Source organism: Harmonia axyridis, chromosome 3 (genome assembly GCF_914767665.1).
Source record: "Harmonia axyridis chromosome 3, icHarAxyr1.1, whole genome shotgun sequence".
NCBI lineage: Eukaryota > Metazoa > Arthropoda > Insecta > Coleoptera > Coccinellidae > Harmonia > Harmonia axyridis.
Genome location: NC_059503.1, coordinates 13,206,378 through 13,231,658, shown reverse-complemented (window position 1 = coordinate 13,231,658; position 25,281 = coordinate 13,206,378). Strand labels below are relative to the sequence as shown.

The 25,281-nt window shown below is 34.3% G+C and overlaps 2 protein-coding genes across 12 annotated transcripts in view; one reads left to right on the top strand and one right to left on the bottom strand.

Moving 5' to 3' along the window:
- LOC123674661 overlaps positions 1-25,281 on the bottom strand; it is a 143,999-nt gene that overhangs the window by 31,310 nt on the left and 87,408 nt on the right. For both annotated transcript variants that reach the window (XM_045609613.1, XM_045609614.1), the window contains one exon: positions 15,617-15,672. The gene's annotated coding sequence lies outside the window, so the exon portion shown is untranslated. The remainder of the gene's footprint in view (positions 1-15,616; positions 15,673-25,281) is intronic.
- LOC123674662 lies at positions 17,328-19,632 on the top strand. Of its 10 annotated transcripts, none has more exons than XR_006746687.1 (4): positions 17,328-17,734; positions 17,814-17,912; positions 18,004-18,812; positions 18,904-19,632. XR_006746687.1 is itself a non-coding variant. In XM_045609617.1 (3 exons), the coding sequence occupies exons 2-3, from the start codon at positions 18,448-18,450 to the stop codon at positions 19,299-19,301; spliced, it is 585 nt and encodes a 194-aa protein (XP_045465573.1). In that variant the 5' UTR covers positions 17,334-17,734; positions 18,004-18,447; the 3' UTR covers positions 19,302-19,632. The 10 variants fall into 10 exon arrangements, 6 of the variants coding, with proteins under 6 accessions (XP_045465573.1, XP_045465572.1, XP_045465577.1 ...); XR_006746684.1 differs by having other exon boundaries at positions 17,328-17,768; positions 17,820-17,912; XR_006746686.1 differs by having other exon boundaries at positions 17,328-17,768.

Sequence of the window (25,281 nt, the reverse complement as noted above, 5' to 3'; positions counted from 1 at the left end):
GAAATATAGAAATGACATTTATTGAATATCCAACAAAAGGTCGCATAGAGTCGTCAATTTTTTTTATAAGGGTATGTAGGAAGTCGGTCTAGACAACACAATTCGTGTCCTGCTGCGATAGGAACAGTTATCTTGACGAAAATACGCATTTACACCTCTCAGCCAGGCTCTGGACCAGCCTGTACACATGGTGGAACTTTACATCCCATTATAACAAATTAGGAAGACCCAACTGAGAGAAGACAGTTCGGATATTTATTGAGAAGTACGCAGGCCGTGTTCAATCTTGATACTTATTCTTTGCCCGACCCAGTTCCAAGACGAATTAATAAATAATCTTTAATTAGCGGCCATATGTTCTTCAGTCATAAAATTGAAATTCTTAGGGAACTTCTTAGCCGATGAACTTGGCTCGTATTGCAAGAGGTCTAAGAAATGTTAAATTACTAAGAAAATGTCGTAGCGATAACTTATGGCACTTGTTAACTTTCACATATTCGATGACTTACAGCTTTTGAATAATGAATTCATGAAATAAAACTCCTCATAAATATAACACTTTACACTTAATTTGATACTGAATCAAAGTGGATGTTAAATCTTCCTACGTATTCGTGTGAACACAGCTAGTCACACGAAAAACTTGGAAATTAACTTTTCTTTGTCTCTTTATTATGTCCATATTTAGAATAAGGGCAACGTAGTGAGAATGATAATTGTGGAGCATTATTCAATGAAGTTTTTTCGCAACATAGCCCTTTAAAGAGTGATACCTATTAGGTATACAAATACAACTTTGCTTTCGCCGTTTTGCGATAGATGGCTGTAGAAGTGGTGATCGAAATAAATAGATTGTAGATGTCATACAACAAGCTTAGGTATTTGTAAGCATAACGCCATAGAAATATTAGAGGATTTGTGTCTGCATCATAAAGTTATTTTCGATTAAAAATGTCTACTAACGAGCCAAATTCTCGACATTTTCGGGAGGTTTTAATTTTCTGCTTTAATATGAAGAAATCTGCGGCTGAGGCTCATGGAATGCTCTCAAATACCTATGGTGTGGCCGCTTTCAGTGAAAGATCGTTCTGAGAGTGGTTTCAACGCTTCAAGAACGGTGATTTTGACGTCGAAGATCAGCATGGCGGTGGAAGAGAGAAGGTTTTCGAAGATGCAGAATTCGAAGCATTACTTGATCAAGACTCATGTCAAACGCAACAATAATTGGCAGGATCATTAGGAGTGACACTACAAGCCATTTCAAAACGCCTGAAATCCATGGTGATGATTCAGAAACAATGAAATTGGGTGCCGTACGAGTTGAAGCCGAGAGATGTTGAACGGCGTTTGTTTGCTTGTGAACAGCTGCTTGCAAGGCGAAGACGGAAGGGATTTCTGCATCGAATTGATATTGGAGACAAAAAATGTGTTCATTACGATAATCCCAAGCACATACAATCATGGGGATATCCCGGCCATACTTCCACATCGACGGTCAAACCGAATATTCACTGTTCCAAGGTCATGCTCAGTATTTGGTGGGATCAGCTCGGCGTAATTTATTATGAGTTCTTCATACACGTAATGGAAAATTCAGTTTCAGTTAAGTTTCATTTAAAAAAATTTAAATACTGCAAAATAATGTACTGTAATGATTATACTTATACGACTTTGACAGAAGTTAAGTTATTTTTCGTCACCTGAAGGGAAAATCCTTGATTATCTTCGTAAATGTTGTTAAGCACAATGAGAAAATCATATTCAAGTTGGGCAGCTATTTGTTATTTTTGTTAAGTGATTTGGCTGTATTAAGACTGTTTTTGACACATACTATACACTCCATGGCACACAAAATGCAATTGGAAAATCGTCGACCAAACTTGGCAGAAATGTCAAAGGTAATTGATCAAAATTTATGCCCATTGACCATGTACCAAGGACCATGGCCCAGTCTGAACATGCATTTTGACATAACAACTAGAAAAGTGAGTTCTTATAGTGATTTCTACTGAAAGCTTATTGCTGGAATAATCAGTCAAAACTGCTAGTATGTATAAGGCATTATAGGTATTCTTAAAATTCTTATAACAATAAATTGATTTAGGTTGAATAAAAAAACTCTAAATAGCAAATTTCTACATTCCTCCTCATGATTGATTAAAAGGGATAAACGTAGGAGTTTTAGTCGAATATTTTCAAGTGGTTTGATAAAGAAAGCGAATCCATAGAGAATATTCCATTCAAAGTGAACTAACCAAGGTTTCATCCAGTCATCAATACAATCAACAATTAAGTTACATATATAGAAGCTTTTCCCACTACAATTCAGGTCAGGAAAGTCTCGAGCCTCCTTATCACAGCCAAAAAACGTCCAACCAATGGCAGGCCTGTTTCTAATCGGAAGGAATGTGCAAACATACAGATGCACCACTAGGGTGGTCCCTGGGCCCATACACAGAAACTGGCGTCTACGAATCCTGACGTGTTATTTACACCAAATTGGCTGATAATTTGTATCGATTTGTTTTGACTAGACCATCATTCAGCCGAGCTGCTGGGAACTCCATATGGTCGCTGACACCGAAAATGATTAATTTGGCTTATCTGGTACCCGCAGGACGTATTTGGTTATTTATGACTGAACAAATTCTTTGCCGGCTCTTTATCGAAACGTGCGAGCGTAGGTACCAATTTTGCGAACGCTGTTTGCGTACTCACCAGGAAGAAGGTCATGTTGTCAACTGAGAAATTTATTACTTCTTTTTCCGTATAACGTTGCTGGAATGATGTGATTGAGCTAAAGTGGTTCTTTTTGATGCCGAGGCTACCGAAGGCTGACAAACGTTTTTGGTTTCCAAATTCAAAGTTTGCACTCGCAAAATACCATTCGGACCACTCTTAACAACTCTACAGGCTGGTCTGAAAGTGGTGAAAAACGATACCATTCTGTTTATTCTTAAGTAAGAATGCCCTATTTTTATTTCATACTCATAACCTCCATGGATTTCTGATCTCGAAATATTTTTTAACGATTTTAATATAATTGAAATGAGGTGCAGTTCGATTTGAAAAAAAGTTTTCAGACATCTGATGAGCAGACCATATGAGCGATAAAATATTGATGAGATGAAAATATACAGTCATTTCAAACTCCTCAAGAGAATTCAGACGTTCATGTTTGTTCTTCACGTGGTCTCCATTTAATTTTGTCAAAATGAATATTTTCAAATATTTTGATGATTTTTTTCATTTGGCTTATCTTTAATTGATATTATTAGTAGGGATTAAGTAAAGTTCAGTAATCTTATTCCTTTGAAACTAAATTCGAGGAAAGTTTAGTGATAGCCCACGTCCAAACTCCAAACATAAAACGCAAAGGATTTTGAAAACTATCCATTTTAGACACAACAGGTCCCTAAAAACTTTAAGACTACTTCTTAGGCTATCCGACTGAAAAAAAATTTGGGCACGTCATTTGAATGAATGGATTAATTGGCATTTTTTTAAAGGTCATTTTTTAAAAATTGCAGTATCTTTCGGACCACCTGTAGAGTGATCCGTAAATTTGCTGAAGACTTGAATACTTTTCGGGTTATCTCCAGACCTCAATCAACTTGATTGAAGTGGTTTAAAATATGCGACAGTTTTTAAGTGAACATGAATAACTTCATCCATATCTGTATGTTAGTATTATATTTATTCATTTTTTTAATGAGGTGCACGAAATACGTTGAAAAAGCACTCAATGCTCGAACATTATCAGTCGAACGGTTAAAACCATAGATATTGAGAAAAAATCTGCTATTGACAAAGGCATATTTAAATAGAAATTGCAATAATATTTCTCAGTGAATACAACTTTCAATAGATAATATATTGATAATTCCAAAGTGATTGACAAAATGCTTGCCTGGTATACGAGCATTGTAAATGAATATTCAAATTGTATCATTGTATGGTAATAAGAATATTCTGAGAATGTGAGCTACTACAATATAAATAGATAATAATATGTCACAAAAAATTAATTGATCAGGAATGAAGTCTACAATCATAAATATAGCTCGTAAATTAATGGAGCTGTATGAAAATATTATTTGGTTTTTTATATAATTCCTGAACTATTATTAACTGTTTACGATTTAATGTTATTGTTGATAGTTTTTGAGGAATATATTTCCTGGTGAGAGCGGCAATCAAATGAAAATTTATTGATACATATTACGCATTAATTTTCTCGATGAAGAAATTCCAATCAATGAATTCTGAATGACTGAACCTAACGAAAGAAATTTAAAAAAATTCAATTGAAGCAGCCTCAAATTAAAAAATGACACAAAATATAATATTTTTCATCAAAAATTTCCAAGTTCTCTAAACCAAATTCATTTCTGTATTTTTTTTCAGTTGCTCTGTGCGATAAGAGAAATAGAAAAAGCTGTGTGAAGTACGGGATTTTTATTTTATTGTCTGCGTGAAAAATTAACACAATTCTTCACAGAAATGGTTACCCGACACTATTAAGGGATGGTCGTAACTTTCTTTTACAACACCATAAAATTTATTGGGTTTGCGGAACTTCCATTGATGTACCTCATCGGAACTGATTGATCAACAGTAAATTTGAAGAGTTGTTGAATACAGATCGTTTTAACACCTCATAAACACGATAAATGTCCTCCAGATTACTGCCTTGTATAGTGAAAATATGTGAAACCACATTCTTAGGTCACAGTTGGACAAAGTATGGTATAAATATGATGAATTCTTTGTACACATTCAGTATCTGTGGACTTGAAACACTAGGTAATGAAAATATTATTTTTTGCTCGATCTTATGACAAGATTATTTAAAGTATATGTTGCCAAGATGTTTGGTCTGAGAGATTCAATTTAAGAAAAAATTTAAAACGCGTTTTAGTGGAATTTGTATTCACTGAAACTGATGTAGCAGAAATATCACTATTATATGAACGTATTTTTGACTTTTCAGTAATGATGACCTACATTGTAGTATTTCAACACTTCAAATTCGCGAATGAAAAAAGTAATAATTTTGGTAATTTCTCGATTTCCGCAAGTGATTCTACTGATTGTTCAATAGTTCTCAAAACACGGCACATTATTTTTGTGTCTCCTCCTCTAGGAAAATATTGACAGATCACGAGAAAGTCACGTGGTGTTGTGTCCTCTTAACATTGAATTAGAATCGTGAAATCCAGGTGTAAATTACAAAGTTATCTCACATTTCCATTTGAAATACAACGGCAGTTTAATCGACTGCATCCTGAGATTAAATGCCGTAATTTGTAGGTATAGATACGGGGTAATAAATAGTATCGATACTGTAAGATACCAATATGGAAGTGAATTATAACCCAATATGTAACTTACCTCGCTGAATCAAAAATATTCTAATGATAAATGCGATTGAACGATAACGACAATTAAAGAATGCAAATTCACTACCGTTTCCATTGAACTTACGTTGAAATTCCTATTGAAATTATTAGAAGGAAGATAAAACAATTCGAGCTAGCATACAGGGTAATTCACCGGTATAGCCTATTAGGTTTTCATGGAAAACTAATCAGAATTTTGAGTTGAAAATCTGCATAGTGCGGTTTGAGACAATGATCTTTCTCTCAAAAATATTTTCAGATCTCTACAACTTCGTTTTATACCGAAAACAGACTACTATTTCCTTATTCCAAATGGCACACCCAGTATATTATTGCATCATTAGATAGCTTTTTTATGACAATTTCGGCAATATCATACTTTGGGTAAAAACTCAACGGTTCATGAGTTAATGGGATTCTTATAAAAATAATGACGGCGATGAGGATTCATATTTTTTTTCTAATATTTCGGCAGAAAAAGCTTTTTTTGAAAATGTTTTCTCTTTTTCTATTCGGCAAATAATAATAATAGTAATAGCTCTTTATTTTCAAATCATGAGATACAAGCAAAACAAGTAAAAATGAAAGGAAATAGTGTCAAAATAACATTCACCTACAACTTAACTTAAATACATAGTATTATAAGACTGTTTGCGGTTTGGACCAAAAATGTACAGGGTGTTTATAAGGAGATTATGAACTTGGACAACTAAAATCCATCAAAACTCGAAATTCTCATATTAGAACCTATATTTTTTATTATTTCAGTCGATTCCACGTAAAAAAATAGAGAGGGTTATTAAAGCAATCCCTATAGCTAAAATGAATACTTTAAGAGTTATCGAGGAAGAACCTGAATCTGAAAATCTTGAGTTTTGATGAATTTGATTTGTCCTAGGTTATGATCTTCTTATGAACACCCTGTACATTTTTGGTCCAAACCGCAAAAAGTTTTATAATACTACTTATTTGCAGAATAGAAAAAGAAAAATTTTTTCGAAAAATTGAAAAAAAATTTGAGTCCTCATCGCCACCATTTTTTTTCATAAGATTCCCATTAACTCATGAACCGTTGAGTTGTTACCCGAGGTATGGCATATTACCGAAATTATCGTTAAAAAAGCTTTCTAATGATGTAATAATATACTGGGTGTGCCATATGAAATAAGGAAGTAGTAGTCTGTTTCCGGTATAACCGGAAGATGTAGATATCTGAAAATATTTTAGGGAGAAAGATCATTGTCTCAAATCCCTGTATGCAGTCAGCAGGAAGTGACTACTTGCCATTCTTCCAGCGGAACATTGACATTCATAGTTTTCATAAGAGAAATACTGAACCATAATTTGAAACTACCGTCGTTCGTCCAAAGTAAAACGATTCAGGTCAAACACGCAGCAACACCCTGTATTCGGAAACAACCCATTTCATTCATATTCATAAAATTTCACGTCGTCCGAATAACGATCCCAAACAAGAAGTGGAAATGTTGAATTTTAGTTACTAGGATGACCTTTGTTCCAGGGTCGACGTATCTCACGAAGAATTTATCGATACAAACTTCGTACTAGGATCCAAAGGCAATTATCGAAACCGCAACTGAATTAATTAGCTATCATTGCATCTGAAACGATCTCAAATATCACCGGAACACGTTGACCAGTCTCTTGTCGATTGAAGAAAGTAACATGCTGAGCTCGCTCAGTGTAAATAACATAAAATTTCAAAATATTAAATATAACCATTGAGTGGAGTCGTGAGGCTAATGTCTTCCCACGACTTGGACGTTGGAAGTGAAATTAGGAGGAAACACGACTTTGTGGATGAAATATATAAGCGCCCGTTGACAACTGCGAATATATATGAGGTTTTCCTGGAAATTTGTTATTTTGGAAGTGGGTAAATGTCAATCTTTTCGGCGGCTTCCAAGTGGCTGTAAATGATAATGACTTTATATAAAAAAGGCCAGCTTTGCATTTGTAGAACGCTGCAAAATAAGTTGAGTTTATTCAGTAAAAAAATTTCATAACTGCGTCCGTTTCCAATATACTGGGTGCTGCAAGAAATTTTGTTTAGTCATATTTATTTATTAATTTTATTTATTTTATTTTAATGTTTCTTCATTTGATTACTTACTTCAGTTATTGTTACGTTTTTGGTTTTTGACGGCTCTACCATTTTGGCACAATGTTCCGATTAGGGGTTCCGTGAATAAGGATGTTCGAAATTTTGTTTTTTTGTTGATTTCAAAACTGCAGACTCGATTGAGATGAAGATTTGCATTGAATGTAAAATCCTTTTCTTGTTGGAAATCTACACAACTGTTTTTTTTTTCGAAAAAATTGTTTTATTTCTGACATCATTAAAACAAATTTCTCCTGAATTATTTCCGTAGAATGTACCATTTTAAATTTTTCAAATTCTCCCATTAGTGATGAATGAAAAATTTACGTAGTGACGCTTTCATATGCCATTTAATTGAACATTTCTGAAAGACACTCAAACAATAAAAAATTTTTGTGAATTTTTTTATTGTTTAATCGTCTGATATATTTCCTTTCTTGAATAATAATAATAATATGGTTTATTCTGTAAGCTACAGGGTATAAACATAATGTTCAATTAAATGCCATCTGAAAGCGTTATAATGCACTACGCCGATTTTTCTACTTTCATTCATCACATTAATGGGAAAATTTGAACATTTTTGCAGAATTTTCAGGATTGTATTCTTTTTTTACTCGAAAAAAAGACAGTGGTGTAGATTTTCAATAAGAAATGGATCATCGCACCTATATCTACGTCACTGGATAATTTTGATAAGAGACACTTATCTAATCCGAAACAATTCATTATCAAGACTTACCTAAAAATGAAATCAATTACTGTAATAATACTAATAACTAACTAGAGTTATAAGTAAAAAACTGATTTTTTTTAAACTTTAATACCCTGTATTTTGAAAACGAAGCTTGTTAGGATACATATTTATAGGCATTTTTTTCCTGAAGAGAGTTGTTTTATCCGACGCCAAAATTATAGCACTAAAATCAGGACTACCCTGTATAATTGATTCTTTTTCATTGAACTTGATATCAGGTATAGAGCGAAACTGAATGTAGCGTTATTTATTAGTGACAGGCGCGGATCCAGGGGGGGGGAAACTGGGGGAACGTTCCCCCCAAATGGCCTGAACAGCTGTTAAATTTTGCCGGCCCCCCCTGTAGAATTTGACATACTAAGGCTCGAATACTTAGATACAAGATCAGCAAAAATTTCACCTTTTTGTGAAAACCCATATTAATGAACGGCAAAAAAAATTACTTCCCAAAATGGCGGAAGTGTCTTGGGACCACATTTTCATTATTTTGAGTATCTAAAAGTTCCCCCCCCCCAAAAGTGGGGCCTGGATCCGAGCCTGAATATTTATATTTATGTCAGAATTGTACGAATTGAATTATTGTTAAATAGTCTTCTAAAAGTTGTATAGATATCGGATATATTTTGCAGTATTTTTTCTTATTATCATCAGATCTCCCAAAAAATTCCTTCGGAATTCAATGACAAAAATCTCAAAATTTGTCATAACATACCTTCATTTCAATTCATACTTTGTCATAAATTATTGTACATATTTATTCATCCATTGTTATGCATTTATTGTATGGAAATATAAATATTGATATAAAAATCTTGGAGATTAACTTATTATTATCTGTTTACTTTCAATGAGCAAATACACAGAATTCCAGGTGGAGCTAGTTGAAGAAATATTATCTTGTACCGAAATAAAGTGTTCTATGTGACCTTTGATTGCAAGATTGTATGCATACATGTGCTCAATCGGTGAAATTCTGAAAGCCGAAGTTGATAAACCACAATGTTGCTTTTTATATCCACAAGCTTTTTTTCACGGAATCTATATAGAAATCTATAATGAACCATCGAATGGAAAAAATAGTTCACTGCTGTTTGAAAATAGATCACTTGTATGAGATCATACAATGAATATCAAGAATTGATGTTTTATGTTCTATTGAGAGTTCCTCTTGTTTAATTCTATGAATACAAAACTAGTTCAGTTGCGTAAATTTGTGGTTCAAACAAATATAATGAATCAATAGAGAGAGTCTTATTAAGACAATGTTACCTACTATACTGGAATGTTCTTGAACACAAAACAAAAATCCTTGAAATATAACATGAGGATTCCTTTAGAAATATTTGGTGTTCAAGATGAGGATTCAATATTTACCTCATAAAATATTTATAGCTAGCTTTCTTCAGTAAAAACCTCATAAAATTAATTATAATGGCGAAATCAAAGTCACAATATTTAGCCACAAATCACCAAGTATGACAATTACCTGTTCATTTTTCACTTTAAGTGTCTTAGCTAAAGGGATCACTGCCAAGTCTGCACATGGTCAGAAAAATTATGCTGCTATTACTCTTCTAGAAATATAAATCATTATGCTTCTGGCGCATGCAATAAATTAAATTTATGCGCAAATTATGATACTCAAACATTTCATATTCTTGGTTCTTGCTTCAATTTTTCCTGAATGTGGGGCATAATGTGAGAAATATCGACGATGAAATAAAAATGGTGATTTAGATTGTTGTTTACAAACAGACCGACAGATGTTTTTTATCGACCGATCATGCAGTGCCGAATTCATACGAAGTGTCTCGAATTTCATCTTTAATTGTGCAATAAAATCATAAAATGAATTGGTGACACGTTGATATATACAAGCTTGACCAGAAAGTCACCGTAATGTCTCAATAAAACGAGAAAAGGGTGACATTGATTTGAATGATCAAAATTTTCTGACATTCGTTTTTAATCAGAGAGTGATAACATGAAATATTTGAGATGATTCCAATTTGAGGAAATTTAAATGGATATACATGTATAGATAGTTATCACGGCTTGCTGTGTAGTCTCACTAAATAATTACATTCCTCCTCAAGAGTTGGCTCTATCAAATGGTTGTAGTGATTTTTCTAAGGTATATGCCTTACTCTATGTGATGCGATAAGTCGTATGGAGACCATATGGTGAGAATTCTAGTATTGTTATCAAAATGACCTAAAAGATAATAGATCTCACGTTTTGTAAAGAAAAGAAATTTCTTTCTTAGACCTTTTGCCTCCTTTTTACCATTGCCTTTTGGTCAGTCGTTCTAAGTGTTCTGACTGAGACTATTATGTTTATTTCCCTGTCAGTATGTCCATTTCGGCGATTACTTCTTCATTGGCGCTAAATTTCTTTCCAACGAGCTTTTTTTTTGAGGTCTGAGAGCAGGAAAAAATCGCTGGGGGCCAGATCTGGCGTATACGGTGGATGTAGAAACAATTCGAAGCCCAATTCATGCAATTTTGCTATTGTTTTCATTTATTTGTGACACGGCGTATTGTCTTGATGAAACAGCACTCTTTTTTTCTTCAAATGGGGCCGTTTTATTTAACGATTTCTTCCTTCAAAGATATATAATAACGCTATATAATAATCGTTGTTGGTCTGACCCTTTTGGAGGTAATCAATGAATATTATGCCTTGCGTATCCCAGAATACTGATGTTTTCCCTTTGGCTGGTGTGCAATCCACTCAGCTGACTGTTGATTGGACTCCGGGGTGAAGTGATGGAGCTATGTTTCATTCATTGTCACATATCGACGAAAAAATTCAAACACTACTGAGAATCATCACCACGTTGTTGCTTTTGATCAATTACGAGCTCACGTGGCCCCCATTTTGCACACAGCTTTCTCATGTTTAAATATTCGTGAATGATATGATATATACCTACAGATGATATCTTCACAATGTCTGCTATCTCGATCAACTTATTTTATCGTCGGTGACACCCTCTTTTGGGCGTCCACTACGTTTGCCGTCTTCGGTGTTCATTTCACCACGTTTAAACTTAGAAGATAAATCAATGATGGTTAATTTTTCTGTTGCAGACCCCGAAAACTCTTCATGAAGCCAAGATTTTGCTTCAACTGTATTTTTTCTCTTCAAAAAGCAATATTCAATCAGCACGAAATTCTTGTTTTTCCGATTTGGATTTAATACTTCAATTGGCCTAATATATGGGTATATATTTGGTCTTGGCGTATGAGTGTTTTTCGATTTTTTTTTTTGATGTTTTATGATTCTGATGACGCTATTCGCAAAAAACTCTGCAGGTGGCTTACAAATGCAATTGCTATTCGTCTAAGCTTCTCTGAGAGGTCTCACAGATGCCTAGGAGAAAACATAAAACATCTATACATGCAAAATTTCCGAAAAAGGAAAAAAAAAGTACTATGGAGAAAAAGGATGGTATGGGATTAGTGATCCCATCTGGGCGTGTATATGATATGTTATTGTAATTCACTTTCTTGTAGACTTAAAATTTAGGGTGGAAGGCATGCTAAAAGTTTTCAGAAATCCGTTGTTTACGCTGTTTACCACTTCCCTGGTACTCTGGATAAGTGACCGTTTTTGCAAAAGTGGATCCAATTTCATACAATTATGAAATTAACACCTTGGCTTACCTATAGCAAGCAATCAAGCCTCATCTTTATGCATTGCCGGCTGTATACTATATGTAAATTGGCCATAATTTCACGGCTTCTTTTAGTGGGCAATAAATCAAATTAAATGAAAGGCTTCATCTCTTGGAACTGCAGGACGGACACCGAGTGAAGTAATGATGATCGGTTCATCGAGGTGATTTCTGTTATAAGAGAAATGAATTTTGTCGTTAGGTGTCAGTTTGAGGGAGGAATATATCAAGAGTGACAATTTAAATCTACTCATACTCGGGCTTTGGCTGGAGAATGCCATTGTCTATAGTCTATACCATACTAATAAACCTATGGGCTCTTGAAACATGAACGGCCTAAGCGTTTATTATTTACAATCGTTTAGAAAATAATTTTTTCTACGACTTCTATGAAATATATCCTTTATATCATCATTTACTCTGTTCATAACAAAAGATTCTGATTGTTGTGCGCAAAAACCATGTAGTAATATACTGAACGCTTAAAGTCCGTGCAGAATAATTTCTTAGTGCAGGCTTTGCACAATGATACTGCACAGTAATAGACCAATGAATTCGGCCCTTTGAATTGGAAGCTTAGAAAATAGACAGTCAACGAAGGTAATTTTGAAAACAATAAATTTTTCGACAGTATAGAGCAGATTGATTGGATCTCAGAGTAATAAACATAGTTAGAGAGAGAATTTGCCATTTTCAGTAAGCAAATTTTGTCCCCAACATGAACTATCAAATTTGACATGAAGCGCGTGGAAATGAAAACATATCAGTGATACGATATTTCACTTAGTTCGCGAGTTTCTCCATAAAGAACGCACTTCTTATGTCCCATAGTGAATCAATGTTTCATATTAACTCAAAATATATTGAAATATATACCTAATTATATCAGAAATTCAGAAAACAAATTTCAAGCGCGCCAAACGACGTGAAACAACCGATGACACTAGTAGAGCAAAAGTTGCCAAACCTTGGATTTCAGCACGTAGATACAGAAAATAATAAATATTCTGCTTATTTTAAATTCGACAATTGGAAAAAATATCGGATTCCAAATATTCAAATTTGCATATTTAATCGGGAATCACTCAAATAAATATATTTCATTCAATATAATATACATTCATAATGATAAAGTGAAATTGTGGATTTGAAAATATAACACAACCGACAACGTAATCTAACCATGTTGGGGACATGCAAAAATTGCGTATACTCCCTCTATCTATGTTTATAAATCTATGGCTGGGACTATAAGATGTGGGATTTAATCTTGGTACCATCTGAAAATTAAGGCAGTATAGTAGTATAATGGTGAAGGCAGTATAAAGTGTTGAAAATTAAGGTCATCAGCATAACGTTGTTGGACCGATACTGTATCATTTAATTACCAAAATGATACCTCAACACGCGATTATTCTCCTTGAATATATTTCACGAGTTTTCGATGAATCCGCCGTATTTGTTTTACGATAAAATTATGCTGAGGCCAATAACGAAGTGAAAATTAACATATCTCTTTCACTGTGTCCCCCACTTACATAATTGCAGTATGGGAAACCCGCTCCTTGTGTACATAAAGCCAGCATTTCGTCCAAATTAGGAACTGAGTCAACAAGTCAAAGAGATGCGAAGGTGATAATTTTATTACCGTATAATTTATTTTCCTTTCGAATATGCCGGGATTAGAACACGAAAAGCAAATTTGTCTTTTCCGATAAAGATTCCTTCCGATATTGAACCGATAGTTGATGATGGGAATGTATAATACCGACGCTACCAAAGTGAGCGTGCATAAAATACTTTCACCTCATTCTACAAACGGTATACCATTGATTTGAAGGTATTTCTTCTTCATTTTGAATGATAAATTTCAGTATGAAATCCTTTTCAAGCAGAAATTCCGACACTGTTACGTCACCTGTATCAGGTTTTGTAAAAATAAATCCATTATTCTTCCAATAGATGGCTTTAGTGATCTATATATCGCGTTGTATAACTCCGATCAGGTTTCAGTAGAAAGAGGAGAATTTGTACTACAAAAACTTTTTCGACAGTTTTGTGATTAGTTGACTCAGTTTAGTTTGTGTGCGCGTCAAAGATGGTCGCAAGCAAAGAGAAAATTCGCAATATTTTACAGTTTTTCTTCGATAAAGTCGAAAATGCAAGACAGGCGGCTAAAAACGTGAACAGTGTATATTGTCCTGACACTATAACAGCCAATCGGGCGCAATTATGGTTTCGTCGATTCCGTTTCGGTGATTTCGATGTCGCACTGGAAGGCCAATTGTTGAAGATGCCGATAAAACCAATGGACATTGTCGAGTCCGACTGCCATGTGAACACTGTCCTGATTACCCAAGAGCTGAAGATTGCACCAAAAACCGTTTGGTACCATATGCTTAGGCTGGTCTCAAAAAGAAGCTCAATCTATGGGTACCACACGAGTTAACGCAAAAAAACCTTATGGACCGAATTTCCATCTGCGAATCGCTGCTGAATCGCAACAAAATCGACCCATTTTTGAAGCGGTTGAAAAGTGAATCACTTACGACAACGTCAAGCGAAAACGGTTGTGGTCGAAATGCGGTGAGCCGGCAGAAAAGGTGGCCAAGCTAGCATCGAAGGCCAGGAAGGTTTGGGTGATTGTTTGGTGGGATTGGCATGAAATTATCTACTATGAGCTGCTCCCCTACAGCAGAACTGATAACTCAGAACTGTACTGTCAACAATTCGACCGTTTGAAGGGAACAATCACCCAGGAGCGGCCAGCTTTGATCAGTAGGAGAGGAATTGTGTTCCATCAAGACAATGCATGGCCACACACATCGATAGTGACTTGATTGGGAGGTTCTTATGCCACACCAAACAGTCCGGATCTGGCATCAAGTGGTTACCATTTGTTCCTGTCCATGGCGAACAATTTTGCAATTTTTCTGGTGAAAATTCACTTCAACAAAGGCTTGTGAAAATCGACTGTCTCAATTTTTTGCCAATAGGGAGGAGGACTTCTATGGGAGAGGCATAATGATATAACCTTCAAAATGGCAACAAATTATCGAACAAAACGGCGCATATTGGACCTGAATCGGAGCATTTTAACGATAGTAATTAAGCCTTGTTTTTCATGCAATAATAATGGATTTCTTATATTATGATGCAAGTGTATAAGTGAACATGAAGCACGAGGTCTCAAGCGGAGTGCCCTCAACGTTGCAAGTGCTTCTAGGCACTCAACACTTATACAAGTGCATCATAAGTTATTAAACTACATCATAAATTCAATACCAATGTTGATAATGAATTTTAGATCAGTATAATGTTCGTTCTAATTGTTATTGACAAGATTATTCGACTGTTTTCGGGTAGGTATACTCTTGAAACATTTTTAAACGTTTTTTCATACCTTCAGCAAGTTTTTAAAAACTCACCCTGTATCTCGAAATTTTGTGGGAAGATCATTGTAACGTATTCTCTAGGTGGTCTGATGGGGAAATCTTTGGTAAACTCTAACGGGGAGCTAATTTTCGTGGGAATTCCACATGAAGAATGTATCAGGATGACCGCTCCCTTGTCTTAGATAACACAGTATTCGTTGAGTTGATAATTATGACAAAAACGTCACGGAATATGAGAAAGTAAATAATTTAGGTACTCACCCTTTATTCAGATGGAAATCACAGTCGAATTCAGCAGCCGCACGAAGACTCATAAACTGAAAAAAATACCAATAATAAATAATCAACATATTGAACATACCTGTAATCATTGTCCAATGTATTTGTACAATATGAATCATAAGAAATCCTAAGGTCTTATCCATTTGTTAAATTGATTATTTTCAACACATGAGATCAATAGTATGCGAATAAAATCTGATTTAACTATCGCACTTTTGAGAACGAATGTTAAAGCAATTGTATTATACAAAAATCGATCATTTATAACATAGATTAGATCCACATTTAACATTTTAGAATTGAAAAAAATTCTGATATCTTGAAATTTTCTCATTCTATGTTTTGGTATAGAATAAAAACTCATCCAACATCCAGAATTTTTCTCAGGAATTGATAGCCCTGCTAGGTATAGAACTTCATCATTTTGATCTCAAAGTAATTCTTGAAAACAATTCGATATTCATATTCTTAATATTTTTATAAAATTCTGAATTGTTGGAATGCTTTTGGCATTAATGCTACTGTTCAAAACGAAATGATCGATATCTTCAAATTGTACTTTCACTAGTTGAGCTCCATTGTCCAGATATGAATAATTTCTCTCCACGTGCTATTTTATACAGGATATAATTATTTTATCGATCTTTAATGCAGCTAGATTAGATAATCACACTGAAAATGGTAATGGGTTCAATTATTGAAACGTCAATCATTTTGATAAACTTTTCTGACACTTTCCCACTCAGCAGGCATTATTTGGACTGAAAATGTTTATTATAAAAACAATGAGTGCCGCTATCTTATTTTCTGAATAAAATATGTACATACTCTGAGATAATTATGACAGGTTCATTGCGAATAATTAACTAATCAAGGAGTAATTATACACCGACTCTCTAGATTTACTTGGAATATTCATATTGAAAATTTCGCATTTGACTAGTGCGATCCTTTGATCTTAGCGATTTTTTTAAATTCATATATAGACTATTGATTTTTTCATATTTATTAATGTCACAATTGATTGATTCTTTCGTCAGAAGTCAGTTCCAGCTCGTACATAGCATATTTGTAATTCAAGCACTATTATTGCATCATTTGAATGTCATTGAAAAAGTTCTTTTTTAGAAAACATAATATTATATTGAAATGAAGTCTCTTGATATGTTGGTATTCAAAATGTCTGATTTCAAGGTGGGAAATGGTAGAAAAATTCATAATTTATAATGCTATGTTGATATCTCTTCAATCTTTCCTTGAAAATAATGGCGTTTCACCATGAGAAAAATTAATTAAATTTTTTTCTTGAAATTACAGGAAAGCTGAAGCTGAAAATGGCATTTTGTGAGCATGTGCTACCAATGAAAAATCTACCTATGAATAGTTCTTATTTTTGTTTTTATCTTTTAAATTGGTGAAACATTCAACACTATTGTATTTTTTAACAGAAACAGAATTTTCCAATTTGAAAGTATGTGTTGAAAATAACGATTCTTCGTAAAAAATAATTCTTGTGTTGCATTTGTTCGAAGCATATTTCATTGTAGACAAAGATTCACTCCCTTAAAACTTTTGCACTTTTTCGGTAACACCCTGTATATTCCCTTCGAAATTTTTTCAACAGGCAACTGAACACTCGAGATAAATTATACCAATATTTGCTATTTGCACGAGAAGGTGAAACCTAATCAGCGTTGCCAACCGTACGGTAATTACCGTATTTGTACGGTAAATTGATGCAAAATACGGTATACGGTCCGAAGGGGCTACCGTACGCCAAAATACGGTAATTTCGTAATTTCAATTGCGATTTTTTTTTTTGAGCTCATTGTAATAGTGGCTTTTGAAATTGTAATGTATCGATAAAAATTGACATATTCTGGGGAAAACTCCAAAAATATACAAATGAAATGGGTGTATTTGAATTCCAGAAATTGTCACAGTTCGTACTGAATATATTATCCCTTCCACACTCAAATGCTGAATGCGAAAGAGTCTTCAGTAAAATAAACTTGGTTAAAACAAAATCAAGAAATAAGTTAATAACTAATACAATCAATGGTTGTTTATTAACGTCTCAGTGTGTGAAAAAAGATGGTAACTGCGTAGATTTTACACCTACTCAGAATATGTATGCAAGAATGAACAAAATTGATATGTATTCTAATTCTTCTAGTTCTAGTATCGAAGTTGATGAAGATGAATTTGTCATAGACGGTTGAAATATAAATTTTTGAAAAGAGGACACATGAAGACATGAATGCAAATCATATTTGTAAGTCTAGTTACTTGAAGTTGTTGAATGAAATTATCAATTCAAATTAGTGATAAATGCAATAAGATGAAATTGTTTTTCTTTTTTCTAGATGTTACAATGGAATCAGAAGGTTTTACAGAAGCAAGTAGCAGTTCGGCCACCCCCAAACGTAGTGGTGGTAAGCTGAGCCCCTTAACCATTATTTCAGAAATGGCTCAGTTATTAGAAATGTTTTTTGAAAGATGCCAGCTTTTCTACTCATGTCTCTGTGTAGAAATTAGAAAACGGTATGATTTCGACAATTTTATTTTGCCAAAATTGCAGATATTTGTGCCTAAAAATGCAGTTTCTTCAGATATACACCAGCAGTTCCCATCATTAGCTCATTTGCTCCAAAATATGACACGTTTTTATGACAGTAGTGAAGGTCAACTAATCGATGAACAGTGGAGGTTGCTGCCAGATTACCATTTTACTGCTGATGAAGAAAAAAAATAGACATCAACGAGGACATTGACATATTCTGGGGAAAATCCAAAAATATACAAATGAAATGGGTGTATTTGAATTCCAGAAATTGTCACAGTTCGTACTGAATATATTATCCCTTCCGCACTCAAATGCTGAATGCGAAAGAGTCTTCAGTAAAATAAACTTGGTTAAAACAAAATCAAGAAATAAGTTAATAACTAATACAATCAATGGTTGTTTATTAACGTCTCAGTGTGTGAAAAAAGATGGTAACTGCGTAGATTTTACACCTACTCAGAATATGTATGCAAGAATGAACAAAATTGATATGTATTCTAATTCTTCTAGTTCTAGTATCGAAGTTGATGAAGATGAATTTGTCATAGACGGTTGAAATATAAATTTTTGAAAAGAGGACACATGAAGACATGAATGCAAATCATATTTGTAAGTCTAGTTACTTGAAGTTGTTGAATGAAATTATCAATTCAAATTAGTGATAAATGCAATAAGATGAAATTGTTTTTCTTTTTTCTAGATGTTACAATGGAATCAGAAGGTTTTACAGAAGCAAGTAGCAGTTCGGCCACCCCCAAACGTAGTGGTGGTAAGCTGAGCCCCTTAACCAACCAGAGAATTGAAAGAATGAAGGCTAAAATCAATTCTTTGAAGTGCAAAATATTTAGGCGTAAAGTTCCCCACTGTTTTTGCAAAGGAAGACCCATCGAGGCTACCAATAGAACAAATATCTCAAGATTGATATGTGAATCAAAACGATACCTTTCCAAAGATGCTCATATTATTTTTGCTAATGAGTTGAAAGCAAACTTTGTTAATAAATTCAACAGAAGATATGATGATGACTTGAAAGAAATGTGCTTGTTAAGCTTGTTAAGTGAATACAAAAAATCAAAAACTAAGAAATCTATGCAATGAATAATGATTCACATTTAAGATTACTTATATATTACTTATTTTTATGTATATATTCTTCTGTACATTTTATTATGTTTATTCAATTGAATTAAAAATTCCACTAATTTGACAAAGCATTTTTTCTTTCTCTCCCTAATCTTTGATTTAGGGCTTAGTTAAATTTTGACAAGTTTAAATTACAATTTGTAGGTTAGGTATGGCCATAGAATAGAAAGAATTGTTTATCTCTTTCTCTATGTACTTCTGTGGTTCTGTGTACGGTAAAAGTGTCCCAAATACGGTAATTTCTCGTCCCTGGTACGGTAATCTCAAGATTTTGGGTTGGCAACGCTGAACCTAATCCTCATCACGTTGAATTCAGCAGCTACTTCAGAAGTGCTCACTCACGTCTTCAGAATAAATATTAGCAATATGAAATCGGAGAAATCTACAATCCACAAAAATATTCTTCGAAAATTTGGAAGAGTTAATGAGTGACGGATAATAAGTGCTTGGTCAAACAATTTTGAGTTATACCTGACATCTTATCCATATATTGGTTGTTTTACATCATACTACTCGAGCTTTCTTCATTATTTCTTTCTACAAAATGTTTTCTTATTATATTATACCTATCTGAAAACACTATATTTACATTCTTATACTTTACATACTTTTGAGAATCAATAAAGGTTGAATAATATAGGATGCCGTTAGTTTGAAAGATATTATATTGTTGAAAAAAATTGGAGAATGTACAGAGGAGAAGTCAACTTAGCGTTTTATGTTATCTTCCTAGTTCTATATATTTTTACGATTCTACCATCTATCTAAAATTATAAATGATAAATGGTTCGAGATTTTACAAATTTCTGATCTCCATAACTTGGGAATCAGCAGTCCGATTTTGTTCAGCCCTTCAAAGCAATCAATGTAATTTCAATATATCAACCTAAATCTTGCTCTTTTGATAGAATATTCATTTCCAACTTCTTATAATTTCGAAATGAAAAGACTCGAAATGTGTCTTCAACTGTGTATCCACTGTTTGAAACCATAGATTCCTAAGATTGCTTCAAGTTGATAGAATAAATTTATAACATTCTATTATTCATAAATCGCTTCAACTTCATCTCATTATGGCATTATTCACTTCTATAAATTTCCTTTCCAATAACTGGAAACGATAGACAATTCTTGCCACAGCTCAATTGAGTGTCATGCAGAGCGTAATAAAAATCAGACACATTTACTTCAGAGACGTTATGACTAGAGGTGTGCCAAGCGCCGGCGCTTCGTCTTTGGAATGTCAACAATGCATCGCTAATTTACAAGTAAATATCGCTAATTGCTGGTAACAATAAATATTTACTCTCCATCTACCATGACTTCGAGACCCATACATCAATTTTAGCCTGAGAAATATTTTTATGTGTTTCTATTTCATCTGACAGTTCCTTTTATATTTTTAATACTCTATACTTTGTTACATATAATATGCAGTCTTTAAGGATGTATACATCCTTTCTCACTAGGTCTCTTAGGTGAAGATTCATTTTGATTCTGTGCTGAAGTGGCTTAATTAATTCTTTGAATTTTTGGAAGAAACCTCCGTTGATTTTTTTTCCTAAAGAAATTTATAGTTTTTGTTTTATGTCACTTCAAAACTTTTTATTATTATTATTCATTTTACATTTGAGGAAGTGCTTATAAAATATCCATTTTCTCTGAATTCTAAACGATTACTAAATTACAAGGCGAAAGTCCAATGAATGCTTTGAATTATAAGATTTCATCGAAACCACGTAATAAAGAAGGATATACAGCAAAATGTTGCCATTTATAGAACTTAGTCCAATAATATTTTTGCCATTTCGATTAATTTACATATTTATTGAACATCATTTGACAGAAAAAATATACAAATTCACATTTGTATGCTGAATGGGAGAGATAATGTAATTCATAAGTCATATCAGCATTAGATTTCATGGACACAAACCAATTAGGTGGTCTATCAAGATGCCAGATTGATAGTGTAGTAGGCTAATATTATACCTCAATCATGTGCAATCGTACTTAGTTAATTGAAGACACCAATAAAGGCAAGTGCATAAACAAATAATGTAATTAAGTGGGTGCTTTTACACCTCTTGTAGCTAATCCGCTGTGAGAGTTGCGTTCTCATTTTTAATAATACGAAGCAACAACATTATACATAGGCGTACAACATTGCTTCCACCGTTTTTCCCAAAATTTGATGCTTCATTGTGAAAAACTGGTTAGAGATTCATGATTCAAAGTATTGTCCATCACTGGTCACTACTTTATGCCATCTTTCGGGTAGCGTAAGAATCCCGCGTTGAAAAAACTGGCCATCTTTTGAAGCGATCCACGAATCGATCCAATGTTTTCTTTTTCATAAGATCGGAAGATCTGATCAGCCAGGACGTGTGCCATTGATCGAAACAACGATCTATGAATTTCGACTACCACTTACCACTACAGTCATCTATTGCAAAACGGCGGAAGCAAAGTTGTACACCTAATATACTGCTCCACAAGAGTCAGGGATATCGTATTCAATCGTTTTGGAAAGTATGTAATCTTCGAGAAAATTGCTGTAAAATCATTTAAAACTCAATAACAACTTGAATCGATACAATAAAAATCAGTATGACACATTACGTCAATCTGGTCACCTTTTTCTGAAGTTTGGTTCTTTGAATATGCTTCATGAATGTTCTTATTTTGTATGGAGTCAGTTTAACAACGGTTTCGATTTGGAACGAGTTTTCTGAAAAAGCCAAGACGTAAATTAACAAACGCTGAGGCTAATAGGGCTATCGGAATGCTACAGGGTGGCCTAACTCAGGTTGTTGTAGCGAAAAGGCTCCAAGTCAGCCAAAGTGTGATATCTCGACTTTGGAATAGGTTCAGGGAGACAGGTTCCGTGTTGGAAAGACCAAGGCTTGGTGGGCGACGAAAAACAACACCTGCTCAGGATCGTTTCATCACCGTTTCGGCGAGAAGAAACCCTACATCTACGTGTAGAATGCTACGGAATACTCTTCAAAATGCAGATGGGGTCCAAGTTTTCATCGAAACCATCAGACGACGTTTGAGAGGTTAATCTAGGTTCTAGACGTCCATTAAGAGGAGTTCCATTAACACGTGACCATAAGCGTCATAGAATGGAATGGGCAAGGCAACATATCAATTGGAAAGATCATTGGCGTAGTGTCCTTTTCACTGATGAATCCATATATGGACGATTTTCAGATTCTCGAAGAATAAGGGTATGGACAATTCCACGCATACCCCGTAATCGTCGCTATGTCCAAGAAGTCCATCCATTCCGAGGGGGTAGTGTTATGGTATGGGCCGGGATATGTTTCAACGGGCGCACAGATCTACACATTTGTCCTAGGAATATGACTTACACTATAGGGAGCATGTCATTGACAATGTTGTGCAAAATTTTCACGCTGCTATTGGTGAAACTTTTCAATTTCTAGACGATAACGCTAGACCGCATCGTGCAGCCATAGTTGAGAATGAGCGCGAGGAGCTTGGTATTCCACATTTACCAATACCTCCGCATTCACCAGATTTGAATTGCATAGAACATGTATGGGATATGCTCCAAAGAAGATTAGATAATCATCAACCTAGCCCAGAATCCTTAAATTATCTGAGAGAGCTTCTGCCCCGTTTATGGAACCAAATTCCTCAAGAAACAACCTCGTGTGTAGTATGCAAAGAAGATATCAAGCTGTTATTGATGCCGGTGAAGGCCATACATTGATTTGATAGTCTAAAAATGCTTGAATTCTCTAAAAATATAATTTCGTTATTTTACTCGATTTTTCTTAACCACCCTGTATACGCTGCAGACCTACAGGCTAAAATTAATTTTATTTCCTGCAACTTGAAATCATATTGATATGAATTTCATCACAAAAATCTCTTTTAAACTATATTTTTTTGCAATTTAAGTCAATATCCCTAACTCATGTGGAGCAGTTTATATCAGCACCAGTGTTAGATTTCCAGTCATGTTTATGCAAGTTCACAGTTATCAAACTACCGAGTGTAATAGCTCTAAGATGTGAAAGAGATTTATCCTAATTCTTCCATAATAAATGTTAGTGCCAATTCGATGGTTTTCATGCATTGTGCTCAGGATTAGCCTGACCAAATCGAGCATCTATGGTCTACACATAATTCTCTAAATTTTTCATAGAAGATCGAATGAATCATTACTTTGATAATAAAACTGTCGAATATAAACAGGCGACTTCGAGCTGACAGTTGCGTGATGCAAAATACTTGAAATATGATCTTGAACTTTTGCATCCGAATGTGAAATACGCATGAAATGCAAATTGAGAATAAGTAATGCGTCTGGCCATCTGATAGACGATTATTGCAATACTCAGAAACAGGAGGATATACAAGAAGGAATTGCAAATCCAGTCTTGAACAATATTTATAATGGAAGGAAGAAATGTCAATAAATAGAATTTTTACGGGACTTTATGGCTGTGCAGTCCGAGAAGAATATTTCGCCATTAAAGCTGGTGTCGTGTTCAATACCTCATTAAAATCGGGTATGCAGTTACCATTTCGTCATAAGTAAAGGCTGGACGTCTGCGGAAACTGAATCGATTACAAACTTATGAAGTGGTCACTAAATAAATTGTTCTAGCTTGGAAAAGTTGTTTTCTTCCACGTATAAGGAGCTTTTTTCAGAAGGCAAGAAATCAGTTTCTAAAATTCTTGGTTTTGGCAAAATAACTAACCAGTTATTACAGTATTTACAGATTGCGGAGTCGAATTGTTATTTATTTGTTAGAGAATATGAAGTTATTTGAAAATATTTTTTATTGTAAATCAAAATCTACACTAACGTTTTTAATGACCACTTTTTGAATGGACGTGATACCTCTTGAAGAAGAAAGAAAGACTCATTATGTTTTGAGAAGAATTATTGTCAAATCTAGGGAGAGTACATTTTCAAATTGATTCCTCTGGCTCTTTCTGGAAACAATCTCAATTTTCTTGATATCCCATATTATCATCATCTACACAGATTCTAATGTTGTTGATCTACAGTTTAAAATACCTCTTTGAGCCTTCTTCCAGACATCTTTTTTTTTCTAAGCCTTAACTGAAAGTTTGTTTACCGCTCTTCCTTTATCAACAGAATTTTTTATGATTCACTTATTTTTTCAGCAATATTAACAGCAATATCATGCACATTTGGTCGAGAATCTCCTCGAGCACTAACGTTCTGAGTTCAAACATAAAATTCAAGGTTTTAGCATTTACGTCAACAGAAACAAACCTTGGCAGATAAAGTCTGTTTTTATTGATGATGTGTAACATTTATGACACTCTCACACTTCTTATTTTACAGACAATCTGTATTTCATATCGGAGAGCTTTTTGCGTTTGGGGAAGATTTGCTTATTACTTCAGTCTTCTACCCATCATGTCCAACACATATTCTATAGACGGTAGGTAGGGAGATCTTTGAGGCCACGGGGAGATATTGATGTTAGCCTCTTCGAAGCGCTACTTAGAATGTCTTGCAATATTAGAACGTGCATTATCCTGTTGAAATATCGGGTCTTTCTTCCTGAAAGAATTGGAAGATATGGGGTTCTATCACTTCATTAACATTTCAGATAGCATTCCTTTTGCCTCTGATGAATACCAACTGGGACCTGCTTCCATAAGCAACAGCACCCCATACCATAACCCTTATGCCCGCCACTCACGAAGCGTTTGTTCCAGCGTTTGGTAGCTAGCGTCGAAGAGATTGCAGTCGGGCAGTCAAGTTCATACTCTGATTTACAGTCGTACGGCCGTGTCCCGAGCTGTCTGACTGGAATCTCTTCGACGCTAGCTACCAAACGCTGGAAGAAACGCTTCGTGAGTGGCGGGCATTACGGTATGATGAAAAATCAAGTTCATGTAATATAATATTGAGACC

Bases quoted from the DNA above. Each gene is read 5' to 3' on its own strand.
- LOC123674662 (XM_045609617.1), top strand. From the start codon at position 18,448: ATGGGTGTATTTGAATTCCAGAAATTGTCACAGTTCGTACTGAATATA. The intron at 18,635-18,903 runs GTAACTGCGTAG...TCTTTTTTCTAG, and splicing joins TCAGTGTGTGAAAAAAGATG to ATGTTACAATGGAATCAGAA.